This window comes from Anopheles marshallii, chromosome 2 (assembly GCF_943734725.1).
Source record: "Anopheles marshallii chromosome 2, idAnoMarsDA_429_01, whole genome shotgun sequence".
In the NCBI taxonomy this organism is placed as follows: domain Eukaryota; kingdom Metazoa; phylum Arthropoda; class Insecta; order Diptera; family Culicidae; genus Anopheles; species Anopheles marshallii.
The window spans coordinates 66,677,173-66,690,859 of NC_071326.1; the positions used below are offsets into that span (position 1 = coordinate 66,677,173).

Genomic DNA, 13,687 nt, shown 5'->3' on the forward strand with positions numbered 1-13,687 from the left:
ATGCAAACGGTACCCGTGTAGTGTTTGCCCACGATCTGTTTGCCATGAGTTCTAAGACGTCAGGCAAATATCCGGAATGCAACTAGAGGGAACATAACGCTACGGAGGTTTAACGAATTCCACCAAGAAATGCTGTTTCCTGCCCTAATCTTGTCCAACCACGAAGTTGGATCCGGGTCCCAGTTTTACCGGTGAAAGTACTGCAGGTACACAAGTGCCACAGAAACCCACACTGCCAACCATGCGTATGGAAGCTATCAATGAGAACCTACTGTAGACGACCTAGTTAATCTCTGAAACAGTTTTTAACTGAGCGACCATCACCCAACAAAAACCTTAACATTGAACCAATCCACTCTCATATGCACATAACGTCTCCTTAGTCCTCAGTGCAATCAGTTGTGTGTTGCTTAGATTGTTTTATTGATACTCACAGCCCGTAACACTTCAAACGGCAGTAAATAGCATCTGATATCAGTCATTGGGAAGTAAAAATTACTTCGCTCTTTCATCCTGCTGGTGGGAATAGTGTTCGTACTTACCCTAAATGTCTGTAGCCGTCAGCATGCAGCAGGAAAGCCCCAGGCGCCCTTCTAGGTAGATAACAAAATCAAAGCGTTGATGTCACGGCCACATACTTCACCCTGCTTACAGAGGGGACACGATCTTCCGGGCGTGCTGCTTAAGATACGCACTTCGAGCTGAAAGTAAAAATATTACTCACACGAGCCAGTTTGTGAACGAGCATCAGTGACGACAGAATGCGCCCTTCCAAAGAAACGAGTTGAGTTAGATGGGATGGATCTGGGACGCCAAGAGATTAATTGAAGGGCTGTATGAAGCCAACAGTGTCAATGATAACAAACGAAAAGCGTAAGCAAAGTCTTTGTTCCGTATCATAAATGGGATGAGATTCTAACAAAAGTGGCATGAAATTATGTAGAAATTGTGCTTTATTGAAGTGTTTTATCATTCCGTTGTCGCTTGTCGTGTGTGTTGGATTACTAACCGATAAACTTCCTCGGAATAGTTTCGTAATCTTTTGTATGTTTAATTATTTTAGAACTTGTCCCAGACTGTATCATGATTGCTGTTGATTTACCTGTAGTAACATCAAAGTCTCTACTTTATCTTCCGGTTATGTTCGTCTCGAGCCTCGTTCAATCTTGAAATGCAAAGCTACGAAGGTACATGTTTGTTTGCAGTAATTATATCACGATATCACCAAACAACCTGGATGCCATCGACGTGGAAACCAAATGGTGTCTATTATTATTTCGGATGCATTTCAGAGTGGTTATCGTTTACAAACTTTTTCGGCAGTTTTTCGAAAACGCCTTTTGGAGTATTTTATTTTCATTGTGAACCGAGATGGATGTTCATCACGGAGAGTTGCAACAAACTGCAGTAGAATGCGTACCGGTAGTGTACGGACTACACGCAATAAATACATTGAAACTTTCTACCTTTCATCGTTACTGTTTGCAAACTATGCTCTCTTCTTCTCTCGTTTCGTCGAACTTGTGCGACGTCGATTCTATGGATGGCTATGGATCAAAATTTATAAACAGGAAACGCTCAAAGCAGGTTCAATCAAGTGCACAAACCGATATAGTCAGTCAAAATTTAGTCAGAGCTGTGTACGTAAACAAACGTAGATAGTAAAGCCCAGCGTTCATGTGCCGGTGGAGTATCCATCTGGTCAAACGTAACTAACATATCTCAAAGAAATAAGCAACAATGAACAACGAAGAAAAAGGTCCTGCTGTTTGCGGTGATTGAAAGGAGGTTCTATAATTTCTAGACATTCTACACTTAACTAGCACTACCATACTTAGCTGCGATCTACCGTATGCAATATGCTATCGCGCGATAACAAAGGGTACATCCTTGGGAAGGGAAAGGAACAGAATGGATCTAGTAAAACTAATCAAATGGGTATCTGCATGTGATCTTAACACTAATCATCATTCAAATACTATTTTTGCTGAGCTTCTGGACACTTCAGGACAGGGGTTGAGCATTTTGTTAGGGAGTATTCCATTGGCTGCCGCCGATTGAGAGTAGAAATGATGCCGATGTGTACTGGGAGTATATTATGTTTCGTAGGTATTGCCTAAAACGGTACCCTACTAGCACTCCTCACCGGAGGGTATGATAACATCCAGCTCGTTCAATATCATAAAGGCAACAATGATACCGTATCCGAGGAACAAAATCAAGCCGACGCGCTTTCTTAGCTTGTACACAGCTATGTAGATCACTACGTACAGCCATGCAGTTGCACCGAGCAGTGCAATGATTGAGTATTGCATGCCGTACGAGGCAATGACAAGATAGGAATTGTTACCACTGCCACCATCAGCCAGCGTACGGATGAACCATGGCAAACCTAGCGAAAATAAGATTGCGAGAGAGTTGGCTCCCATCGCATTTGATACACCCATGGCACCGCTGCCAGAGCGAATAACCAATACTGCGGACACGGCTTCCGGCATGCAACCACCAAAGGCCAGGAATGTCAAACCCATCACCGACTCGGGAATGTCGAAAGTGTACCCGATGATTGAGAGCAACCAGAAGGTCATGAAGGCGCACCCGGCAAGATATACGATGCACATGATGAACGTTAATGGATACCATCGGCGCATCGTTGCAGGTGGCGGGATGGTAAAGTAGGTGATGAATCGTAGTGGCCAACTGTACCACCACCAAACCGCACGGTACCAAGTTTCGGACGAGATCTTCCATAGTGTCATATCATCATACTCGCCAGGGTCTTCTACAACATGTCGAGCGGGAACTAAAAGAGACAGTAATATAGAAATCATTGAGATCTGCACTAGAGAAAGCTAACAAATTATCGAGAAACTGCACATGAACCGAATTCTTACTCTGTAATTCACCCATTTTCATCTTGGTCTCAGCCATTTGTTCGGACAAAATGGAAGCCGTTGATGCGCGGAACGCTGGTTTCTCGAGCGTTTTCCGTGCAAGATTTGGAATGGTGGCAATTTCCTGCTGCATCTGCGCTTCCGCTGCAATCCGTTCGTCTTCCTCGATGTTGCGAATGACGCGCGCACACAAATTCCACTTCACTTCGATGTACTTCTTCGCAATCTTCATTAGTCGCTTGTTTTGAAACATCAGTACGAAGTAAAAGAAAAACAGGATGAAGAACACCATTGCCTCGTACCAATAGATGCGGCCATCCCAGGCAAATCCAATCAGTAACGCCACGTGTGCTGAGAATACGATCGAGTCACGCGTTAACGGCCACCAGTCCAACTGAACAGGCTGTTGATGTAGGAGAATGCGAAATAAATTACGTGTCCATAGCGTCAATGGGTTCTCCCTTATGCACGATATACTTACCGATTTCGTTGCCAACCCAGCCAATCCTGCCACACCAAGTGTGTTAAAGAGCAGCGATCCCATAACCGTCCCGAGTCCCATGTCGGAGTCTGCAATGAAGGTACTGATGGTGTTGGTAAAGAACTCCGGCATGGTGGAAGCGACGGCCATAAAAGTAGCGGCTGCAACATCCTGAAAAAAGACATTTGAGCGGTATTAATGACTCAATTCAACATGTTTGGAACATTCTAAATGAATCGTCCCCCGTTATCCAATACGTGCATTTTATTACTGGAAATTTTTGGACCAATTATGGACAGCTAACGAAATTATTATTGATAATTGAATGCATTAAAGTTAAATGTTCCGAAGGCGTATACCTTAGGGTAAGCCACCCAAAACAAAAATGTTAGCATTCGGTTTGATTTCCGTGGCCTAGTCTATCAATAGATATTCCGTGCTTTCCGCGAATTTATTGGATTTGATTCTTTGGTTGAGGTTTGTCTTCAAAAATTCTGTCCATCGTATCTGAGGGACATTAGGAGAGTTGATGGTCGTTATAAAAGCAATTTTTATCATAAACCTTCTTTCTGGGAGATTGTCTACTGGTCAATACGTTCACAAAACATAGTCTATTATGTCCTCAAACCTCACTGTTTGTCCGGTTGCTTCAACTTCCATGGGATAACGTAGAGATCATTTTTCCTTCAATCTTCAGCTTCAGATTCTGCTGTACTTCACGAATAGCTACAAAACACAAATAACTACCAGTTCTGTGCTCTCCATTAGGTACTAGGGAACTCGCATTAAAAATCACTGCCAGATGTCCATTCATTTTTTTTTTCAAAGCACGCGTAAATCGAACCGGATCAAGCTCGCAAACCGCAGTGTGATACTAAACATGATTGATGGGGCACGTGCTTGATGGACGATGCGTCTAAACACGGCCAATAGATGATATGGTCAGGGTCTAGTAAATCACTCACGATAATCGTCACACGGTCGGATGGTGATAAAGCTATCCCGATTATGGACAGGTGACGAAAGGAGTTAAGTATTTGTGGAGGTGAAGATTAATGATTTATGTGAAGCATTGTTAAAAACAATTGAATTTATATTTAGCCATTTCGCAGATTTACCCCCCGGCCGATCTGTTAGGTCATTTAAATTTAATTTTAGGACATAGTTACTGCAGCGTTTAGGACAGTGCTTTATCGATTTTGCTGTGCGAGTAGCAAAGTTCTAGTAAAAAGTACATCACGGTGTAGGTGCAATCAATATCTTATCCATAAAATCACGATAACGTAGATTCTGTACCATAACTAATACGCGTACCAAGAGATATGGTATGTTAAACATCAATTAGAGAAAAGTGTGCCGGTGTGCTTGGGGTCTGGTCTTGTTAATTTAATTTCCAATGTCTCCTATATCTTACTTCATTTTACTGCAACGTTATCCTCGATCGAAATGATAAGGCTTCTTCGAATGATAGGCGAACCTTGTTTTCATTTTTGTCATTTATTATTATGCCCGGTCACATTTTCGATGTAGTGTAATCGCGTGTCGTTGTGGATTAGTTATCAGTTCTTAGGCGCTTAAGTTCATGTAGGGTGAATCCTTAGCGCAATGCGCCACCTCCTATTTGACAAACTGACAAACTTTCAGATATCATGTCCATCAGAGTGATTTAGACTAATTGCGAATCATATATTGGTATGTTTTTGAAAATATTTTATAAATAAATGATACACCGCATTACCCATATATTATACCCACATTACCTGTGTGAGATTAAGATCCTCGCAAATACACTCAACTGATGGCAGAAAATATTCGCTACAAATGTACGCTACCATCGTAAAGAAATAGATCGCTCCAACGAAGTGAAGCACGATAGCACCCTGCATTCGTTGTTCCTCTGTTGGCGATATATTGAAATCGTATGAAACATTTTCGATTGATGCGCATCACTCAACACTAAGCTTAGTGGGTTTTGTTTACTTACGCGTAAATATGTCATCGGGCAAATCGTCCATTGAGGAACCGCCGGAGCAAAATACCTGCACCTTCTTCCCGTCGGGCAGTACATTGTAGTTGATCCTTCGCCAAGGATACCAGTGCCAGGTGAGTTTCTCCAGCTCTATCCTTTCGTCCAGCGTTAAGTGCATCGGAGCGGCTACGGTTCTATTGTCCGGGAGCGAATAAAAGTTTAGCTCCGTCGTTGTGTCCACCAAAGGATCCGTTGAAATATCTACAAGCAAGCGTATACATTGATTGTTTATTTTCAAATATTCACTTAATTGATTCTTTTAGAGAATAATTCAAAGAAAATTGTATGTTTGTTATTTGTGGATACCCATGTATCGACACGATTGTCCTACCGGATGACATAAATCGTAATTTTACTACACTTGAACAGTCGATTGTACAAAGTTAAGTCTTGCAATTAATATGGGGTCTTAGAGGGTTTAAATATATAAATTTAGATTTCGCAGTTTTTTTTTCTGTATAACAGTGTTTACGACGCATTAACCCTGAAGTGTCGTGCTTATTTTCAAGCAGAATAGAGCGGAATCACAACCAATTGTAAACGTATAGCTTAAAGGGTATAATATTATGCAATGTATTGTAAAGTTTTTGTAATGAATTTTGCAATAAGCTTACCCAAATGAGCAGTATCGTAAGATTTACTATCGATCACTATCATAGACATTGCCATTGGCATTAAAAGCACAAAAGTGCTGATCGTCCGTAGACGGCTTAGAACAGGTGTCATTCTGAAAGTTTGCCTACGTTTGCCCGGGCTGCTAAACGTGTGTAGTGGTAACGTTTTTCGATTCTTCACTACAAAAACACTAACATACACTTTGCACGGATGAGCTACGTTCCACTTGGGGTAAACAGTGTGAACTAACTCTCATGTAACCGCTTCCGCACCGCACGCCAACACTTTGCACAAGTACACTGTTTCGGTTGCACACATTCACATTTCGTTGGTTAAGTAGTCAAGCATGCACAATCACAAATTCTGCACCAAATTCACGATATTATTGTATTTTTTTCTTTACTTTCTTTTTCTTTGTTGCACTTTTTATTACTCTCGATCCTCTCGTTAAGATCCTCTCGAATGTGGCCTTCACAACAAGACAAATATAACACCAAATCTATGCACTGCTGCTATTTAACGATAATCACTGTTTCTGGTTTTTCACCTTTGTCCGAGCTTCCAATCTAAATAAACTTCTTCTGTATATAAAGATTCTCTGTTGTGTAACCTTTACAACCAGACTGTAATACTGCTAATCGTTCGCTTGCTACAGCTTCCAGCAGAGTTGTAGCAACTCGACCGCATGAGTCGCTGCCCAATGCGTTTCTGAGCCGTGTCTGTGAGACGATGGTACAGTTTTGACGACTCCACAGGCCAGTACCCGGTCCAGGTGTGTCGATAGCCGTCAATGTGTGCGTCTTTATCAAGCGTACTTAAGGCCGGTTTTGATTTCGGTAGCCAAATCTACTATCCGCATGGTCGTGTAGTCGGCATTACGATCGTACACGATAAATTGCTTACGCGATGGTACGAAGTCGCATTTCTGGCATTACGCACGATCAACCAGTGTGGTAGGTTTGATAAGCCTCGTTCGCCTATCAGATACCAATCTAGATTGGAACGTCAGTTAATCCATTCATGGATTTAATCAGTTTCGTATGTCAGTGACTGAGGAGTTTCTAATTGCTGTGATTTTGTATTTCAACATTATTTCGCCGTGTACGCCAAGTAGGAGTTTTTGCACTCCTTCTGCCCACGTATTATTATACTACAATGATGCAAAAGATGTATTAGGTTTTTATGTAGAATATTAAACCTTTCCACTCGAGCAGTACCGATACGGAGCCCAGCCGATTTGACAATGTGTTGTGAACTTTTCATATGAGTTAGTATAGGCCATTTGTGTGCCTTTTGTATCTTTGTATTTTGATTATTTATTATTGACTTTGTATAAAATTGAAACAATAGAAAAAACTATGGAACATTTCCGGATAGACCTAGATTGCAGTTTGGCAACTGTTTCTCTAAATTAGTGGCGGATGGTTTGTAGTAGGCGACCGCCTAGGGCCTCAACGTCTGGGAGACCCAAACATAGTTGAATAGCATGCTAGAATCCCCTCTTGTAGCCAACTATTTCGCCCAGCGACTCCAAGGGGAATGATCTGCCACTGCACTAAACATCACACCAAGACGAATTAAAGGGCAAAAATTCTATTTAATTTTGTTACTTGCGATACACGAATTAGTAAGCTACCGAACCATGAAGATTTTCTATGTATTTTTGTGTAAAACAGTTTTTTTTCTCGCCTGTTAATACAAGTTTACCACATCTGTTCGAAATCACCACGAGTTGCTCGTTCGCCCGGGCGAAAACGCTCTCTAGTGCGAAGGGTTAAAACATTGACGCTGTTCATATTAACATTATCGCTCCCAGGATTTCCAATCACCCTTACATCTTCTAAAGCATGGTCTAATTTTCCATCTTTAACATTTCGTCGTTTCCTAACCATTCTCTGTCTTTTTCGTGCCCTCAATTCAATTATCGTGATGGTGCTGCCCTATGAACCCTTTAGTCATCAGATAATCCGTTTACAGCTCGACACAAAAAAACACACACATTTCCATCGACCTACGACCGGTAATGTTCAGTTGGTCAAGAAATCTTAAAGCCATAAACTGATAAAGCCCATCCAGTTCCCACCGTTTGATAATCATCACTCAAATTTGTTGCCGTGGTGAAGCTCCCAATGGACGACAGGTTTATTTTATACCGTTAAGATTTATTGCCCTTCGTTGGGTACTAGCCATAAAAATCACGTCCCTTTCAAGTGGCGTTACGAACGCTGAATTTTAGTTTGCAACCGGTAGCATATTTATTTTGCTTCTATAGCTTCCATATCGCCACACGTGCTACAGATTACGATATGCGACGTACGAAGATAAACATCAGAAACATTTTACGATGGATGTAATAGAACATTATAAGCAAAATTTAAATTTAAATTAAACCTCATACATAATTTAAATGGTGGTTTTTTTTATTAATAACCTGCCCATTGTTATTTACAATACAGATATAAAAAGATATTTCATTTACTTCCTCACAAACACTAAACTCATTTTGCACCTAATCTTCAAACCGTGTCACCATGAGCGATGAAAGCTGTTCATGCCCATCCACAATGCTGATGTTATTGTGACGCACTTGTTAATATTGTTTGTTTTTATTTTATTCCAATTTACGAAGTGTGTTATCCTTTCCCATTATCACCACCCCTCGTCCGATACGCTGTGCGACCTAAGATTAGTCATTGGGCGTGTACCCCCCCTGTGGTCAGTGAGAGCCATGCGCTAACATCCTTATCTGCTGGCTTCAATTAAACTATCCCTCACAATCATTGCCGACAGCGATTACAAAAAAACGTGCATCAAAACCGATCGATCCGATGGGAAAATAATTGATTTATCGGTTAGCAATGCGGAAACATTGCTGCCGCGATCACAGCTGCTACATGGTGGGCCTGATTGAACACAACTTCTGTTCTTGGCTGAACAGTACACCATGTAATTCGACTATTAATTCCTGCGTCATTCAGCAGGACGTAAAACGAATCCATGACGCAAATGCCTGGTAAAGTTGGTGTTAATGGCGTTGGACTGAATCCGTTGTCTGTAATTATTTTGGACCCATATCAGGCTTTTGGTCACTGACTTAAAAAAATGCGTACTGTTACCACAGCAGCAAACCCACTCTTTCACCCGAATGTGATAATGAAAATCAATGACGATCGCTTATTTTAACACAAGCTAAAAATCACGTGTATGGTCGCCGGGTTTGCCGTTAGAGTGCCATCCGTTGTTCAAGTCCTAGCGATCGGTGCTATGTTTCGGAGCATCCTCATCCTATCTTTAAAGGAGATCATATACACAAAAGACAACTCTTGCTCTATAGCCTACAGCGTACAAAATGGTATCATATCTCATCAAATATCGAAGTAAAGAGAACTAAAAATGTCATTCATGATTCATTGATTAAATTTACTCAATTCTCCCGGCGAAATAGTACTAGCGATTCCTGATTCAGGTCTGGGAAATAAAGATTTCTCAGCATATGAAGAAGCTGAAAGGGAATTCTTAGGACAGAGATACCCCTTGGAATAGAAGATAGATCAATCCCCTTGGAGGTCCTGGGCGAAATGATAGTTGGGGCACCTAAGCTAGGTTTTCGCTTGGGGGTGGGTGGGGGCGAGTGATGAATTTTCAGAAACTACTGATCGGGAGGGGGAGAGAAGGGTTGGGGAGGGGGTAGTATCGAGGATCCTCAAAAGATATGAAGCACAAAGTAAAGTTGAATACGCCCCACAACTCCCTCACTTAGGTCCTGGGAGGGGGGGGGGTGATCCTGGACATGTTTCACAACTGTTGACACTTCGGGGCCCCTCTTGCATACGGCGAGGGTTAACGCGATTCTTTTTGGGTCCATTTCTGGTATAATGCATACAGTTCTTCCTGTACTGTGCAAGAGCTTTTTTGTGTAGTGAGCTTTTCCGGGGACCCCACACAGCGAGGCCCTAGGCGGTCGTCTACTCCGCCAACCGTTACATCCGCCACTGGAAATGCGGTGTTGAGTGATCCGAATGTGACACGATTGATAAAATTCGCTAAAAACGCATTGAATTTTCAAACGAGTCTTTTCTTTCCTCGATTTTCAATTGTAGTTTCATCCCAATGTATCAATTTTTCGAAGCTGAATTGTTTATTCACAATAAAACCTTGCCTTCAATAGTCATTTAAAACATTAAGCCTACTAGCTAATAATCTAAAGAATAGCAATTGAACCTACTCTAGTAATGCTCGAAGAACTTCAACTGCCGTTGAGCGATTGTAGCCTTCGTAGCACCGTCACCGTCTGAATATCAGTGGGCGCAAGTGGGTAGATTCACTGGGAAGAACACATTCAGCTCAATCAGGCTCGATACCGTGAGAAAGCCGATGTACATCGAAAGGCAGGTCAAACCCACTTTCCAATCAAGCTTGAAGCGATTGCACCAAAATGCCATGTACAGGCCGCACAGTGTCGACAGCAGCGAGATGGCGGAATAGGTTAGCCCGGACGAGTTGAGCGTCACCCATCGTTCGCCTGGGACGGCCGGGAATGCTAATGCTTTTATTAGCCAAGGCAATCCAAGGCACAGCAGAATGTCAAATGTGTTCGATCCGATCGAATTGCTGATTCCCATCTCACCGTGGCCCTGGTTCGTCACGATAATGCTGGACACCGCTTCCGGCACACTGGTGCCCGCCGCCAGGAACGTCAGCCCCATCACCGAGTCCGGTATGTCGATCGTATCACCTTGAAAGTAGCGAAAGAATGGTTGATTATCTTTGAGACGGTGGTTGGCCATCAGCGAAATGCGTCCCGCTCGTGCGGCCAACAGTGACCACAGACGCTTACCGACGACAGTGATGAGGAACGCGACAAAATAGGACGTAATGCCAATCCAGAAGATGCAGGCGAAGAATGTTACCAACCGTAACCGGGGATACCGTCGGCAGTCGGGGATGGTTGCCCACAGTATGAAGGTGATCGGCCAGCGGCACACAAACGCCAGTAGGCTGTCGTCCCGATGGTTCCAGGGTGAGGTCGCCAACTCTGGAGGGCGCGAAAACATCGAAAGTAACAGGCGAACTTTTAATCGAGAGAGCTCTTGAGGTGTGGAGTTCGATATTGCACGTCCTCGCGCCACTTACCGTACTCTTCGAAGCTGTCATCGCTAGCATCGCTGTCGCAGGCATGTTGGCCGTTGGTACCGTTCTTACTGCCGGCAGCAGGTGTTGCCTTTCCGTTAGCTCCATTGGACAGGAGTGGCGAAATTTCCGTTACCTCCGTGTACGGACGGATGTATGATTTTCGGCGGAAAGTCTTGGACATGAAGCGATTGATCGTATCGTTGCAGTACATCGCTAAAATAGAGAGAGAGAGAGACAGCAAGAGAGATAGTTGTCAAATAGTTGCCTAGATCGGACTTGTCTTTTCTATTGCAGCTCATGCAGTCCTGTTGTAAAGATGCCTTCACCGAGTAATTCCGCATATAAACTAACAATAGAAATCAACCATCTGCTTTCTCACAATTGTTCCCATCTTCTTTCGTGTGGTTGTGAAATAGTAGCTTAGAAATTGAATCTTAATAAACAAATTCTGACTTTTCCATCGGCATCGACACAACGATGTCTACGTCAATTCCGTAACCGACGTCAGCTTGGAATCAATATTTACATGTGATAAAGTTCGTTACAGAAATTTCGGTTTCCGCCATGACGCACGACTGGAAATTTGACCGAAGCTTGGAGTGAGACATCTCCAAGCATTCTATATCACTGGCCCACGACAAAGTGCACTATCAGCGCTCGAACCCTCGGAACCGCTGTTCACCGAAATGTATGAGATAATTTAATTCTCATCTCATCCCCATGGTGCACTGCAACGAATAAGATGTCCGGAGAAAAAGATGCGCTTATCCAAACAGTACCAACGGTGTACGAATTTTGTCGAAATCAGAGCGACTCTCCCGGGCGGCTTATGTCAAGTTCAGTGCCGTGCCAACTCTCTCGGCAGTGGCGAAAGATTAGGATATTTATCCTCGGCCCAAGTCCATCCATCTTCGTTTGCCATACATTGTTGCGCCTGCGGTTCACCTCGTGGCATAATATATTGTTGGTGCGTCTTATCGGCCACGGCAAGTGCACTGTTGTCGTGTGCCGCAACCTACATTGCACGATGACAAGTGCAGTTTAAAACAAACAAAAATAATACACCAAAAACAAAAAGCCTCAGGTCTTGCGGATTCGACCAGTTGCTTAGAGTACAGATGTCGTTTTGTCACGGGTTATACCGGCTAACCTGGTGGCGGCTTGCTTATTCGGGAAGATGTTCCATTTACGAGTTTATGGCAGTTTTCGAGAGTTTGTTGATAAGCAAATGCCACCATTAGCTTTTAACAACCGTCGCTGGAGAGCAGAATGTTATGTAAAACAGACTATTGTTTCAAATCAATTGGTGCTCACCTGTGATGTAGAACACGTATGCTGATACAAGAACTGTGGCCTCGTACCACATTACCCGGCCATCGTACAGGACGGCAATTAAACCTATCACTGCCATTCCGTACATCATGGAATCTCGTGTCACGGGCCACCATCTTAGCTGCACAACCTAGTTCAGGATCGAGAATGGCATTTATCGAATCTAACCACCATTTTCCGTGACGATAGAGAACGGATCTTTACCTGTCCGCCTAAGAGTCCGCAAACAGCTGGTACTGCTAGAATGTTAAATACGGCCGATCCCACGACTGCACCTACACCAAGATCACCCTTCGTGACGAACGTGCCGACACAGTTGATGAACAGCTCCGGGCTCGAGGAAGCTGCTGCCATAAACGTTGCAACAGCTACATCTTCCTTTACCTGCAGCTCTGGAATCGACGATGGAGATAAGAAGTACAAAAGATCGATCGTTAACATCGCCAGACCTAGCCACCCAAAGGTTTGAAAAATTACTTTTACACATCAACTCGATCGCGGGAACAAAGTAGTCATCGCACACGATGGCAAGCAGCCAGAAGCAATAGCAGGCGATAACGACATGCACCAATATCCAACCGTGTCGACGATCTTCGCGCGTAAATCCATCGGACGGAAATTCAAAGATGGCGGCCGGTGTACAGTTACGCTCGGTCTCTGTACGATCTGTGGCGTTGGTTACGCCGTCCACGGGTGTAACGCTGGTGGTGAGCTCCGGTGGAAGGGTTCCGTTAAGCAGATCCAACAGCTCTACCTCACTTTGCGGAATAGTTAGTAATCTTCGCGCACCACCAGCACCGTCACCGGACACTGCTGACCGGATGCCATAATTGACTGCTTTGCCGCTGGTCGGCGCTAGGGCAAGATTTAGCACGTGTAACGAACCTAGACACAGCACGAACAACACACGCAGCACAAACGCAACGCGTATACGACGATTGCGAATGCCACAGAACGAGTTTTCGTTTACGGGTTTAGTCCCAGCTTTTACCATCTCACGAGCCGCTCCAGAAGGTGATGTTTCGTTCAATGTCCTTCGGTCTACGCTTCACCGGGTAGTGACTGCACGTGTCCCACCAGAGTGTGCACCTAGCGCGTCAGATTCTTGCACAGCACACAACCTGTCTTTCAAACGCTGTCTCCGCCTCTGTCACACGTAACCACTGCTGGTGGATAAAGAAAGTCAATCTGCCCGTTCCGGGG

At 43.7% G+C, this 13,687-nt stretch overlaps 2 protein-coding genes across 2 annotated transcripts; both read right to left on the reverse strand.

Annotated features, from left to right (window-relative positions):
• Positions 1–2,132: 2,132 nt before the first annotated feature.
• On the reverse strand, positions 2,133–6,130 carry LOC128706859 (sodium/potassium/calcium exchanger 4-like). The gene is made up of 6 exons (XM_053801802.1): positions 6,019–6,130; positions 5,360–5,605; positions 5,136–5,272; positions 3,376–3,546; positions 2,895–3,297; positions 2,133–2,803 (listed from the first exon to the last, which is right to left on the reverse strand). The coding sequence occupies exons 1-6, from the start codon at positions 6,128–6,130 to the stop codon at positions 2,133–2,135; spliced, it is 1,740 nt and encodes a 579-aa protein (XP_053657777.1).
• Positions 6,131–10,317: 4,187 nt separating this feature from the next.
• LOC128710488 (sodium/potassium/calcium exchanger 3-like) lies at positions 10,318–13,478 on the reverse strand. The gene is made up of 6 exons (XM_053805543.1): positions 12,962–13,478; positions 12,689–12,876; positions 12,467–12,614; positions 11,153–11,365; positions 10,857–11,054; positions 10,318–10,754 (listed from the first exon to the last, which is right to left on the reverse strand). The coding sequence occupies exons 1-6, from the start codon at positions 13,476–13,478 to the stop codon at positions 10,318–10,320; spliced, it is 1,701 nt and encodes a 566-aa protein (XP_053661518.1).
• Between the last annotated feature and the right edge of the window lie 209 nt (positions 13,479–13,687).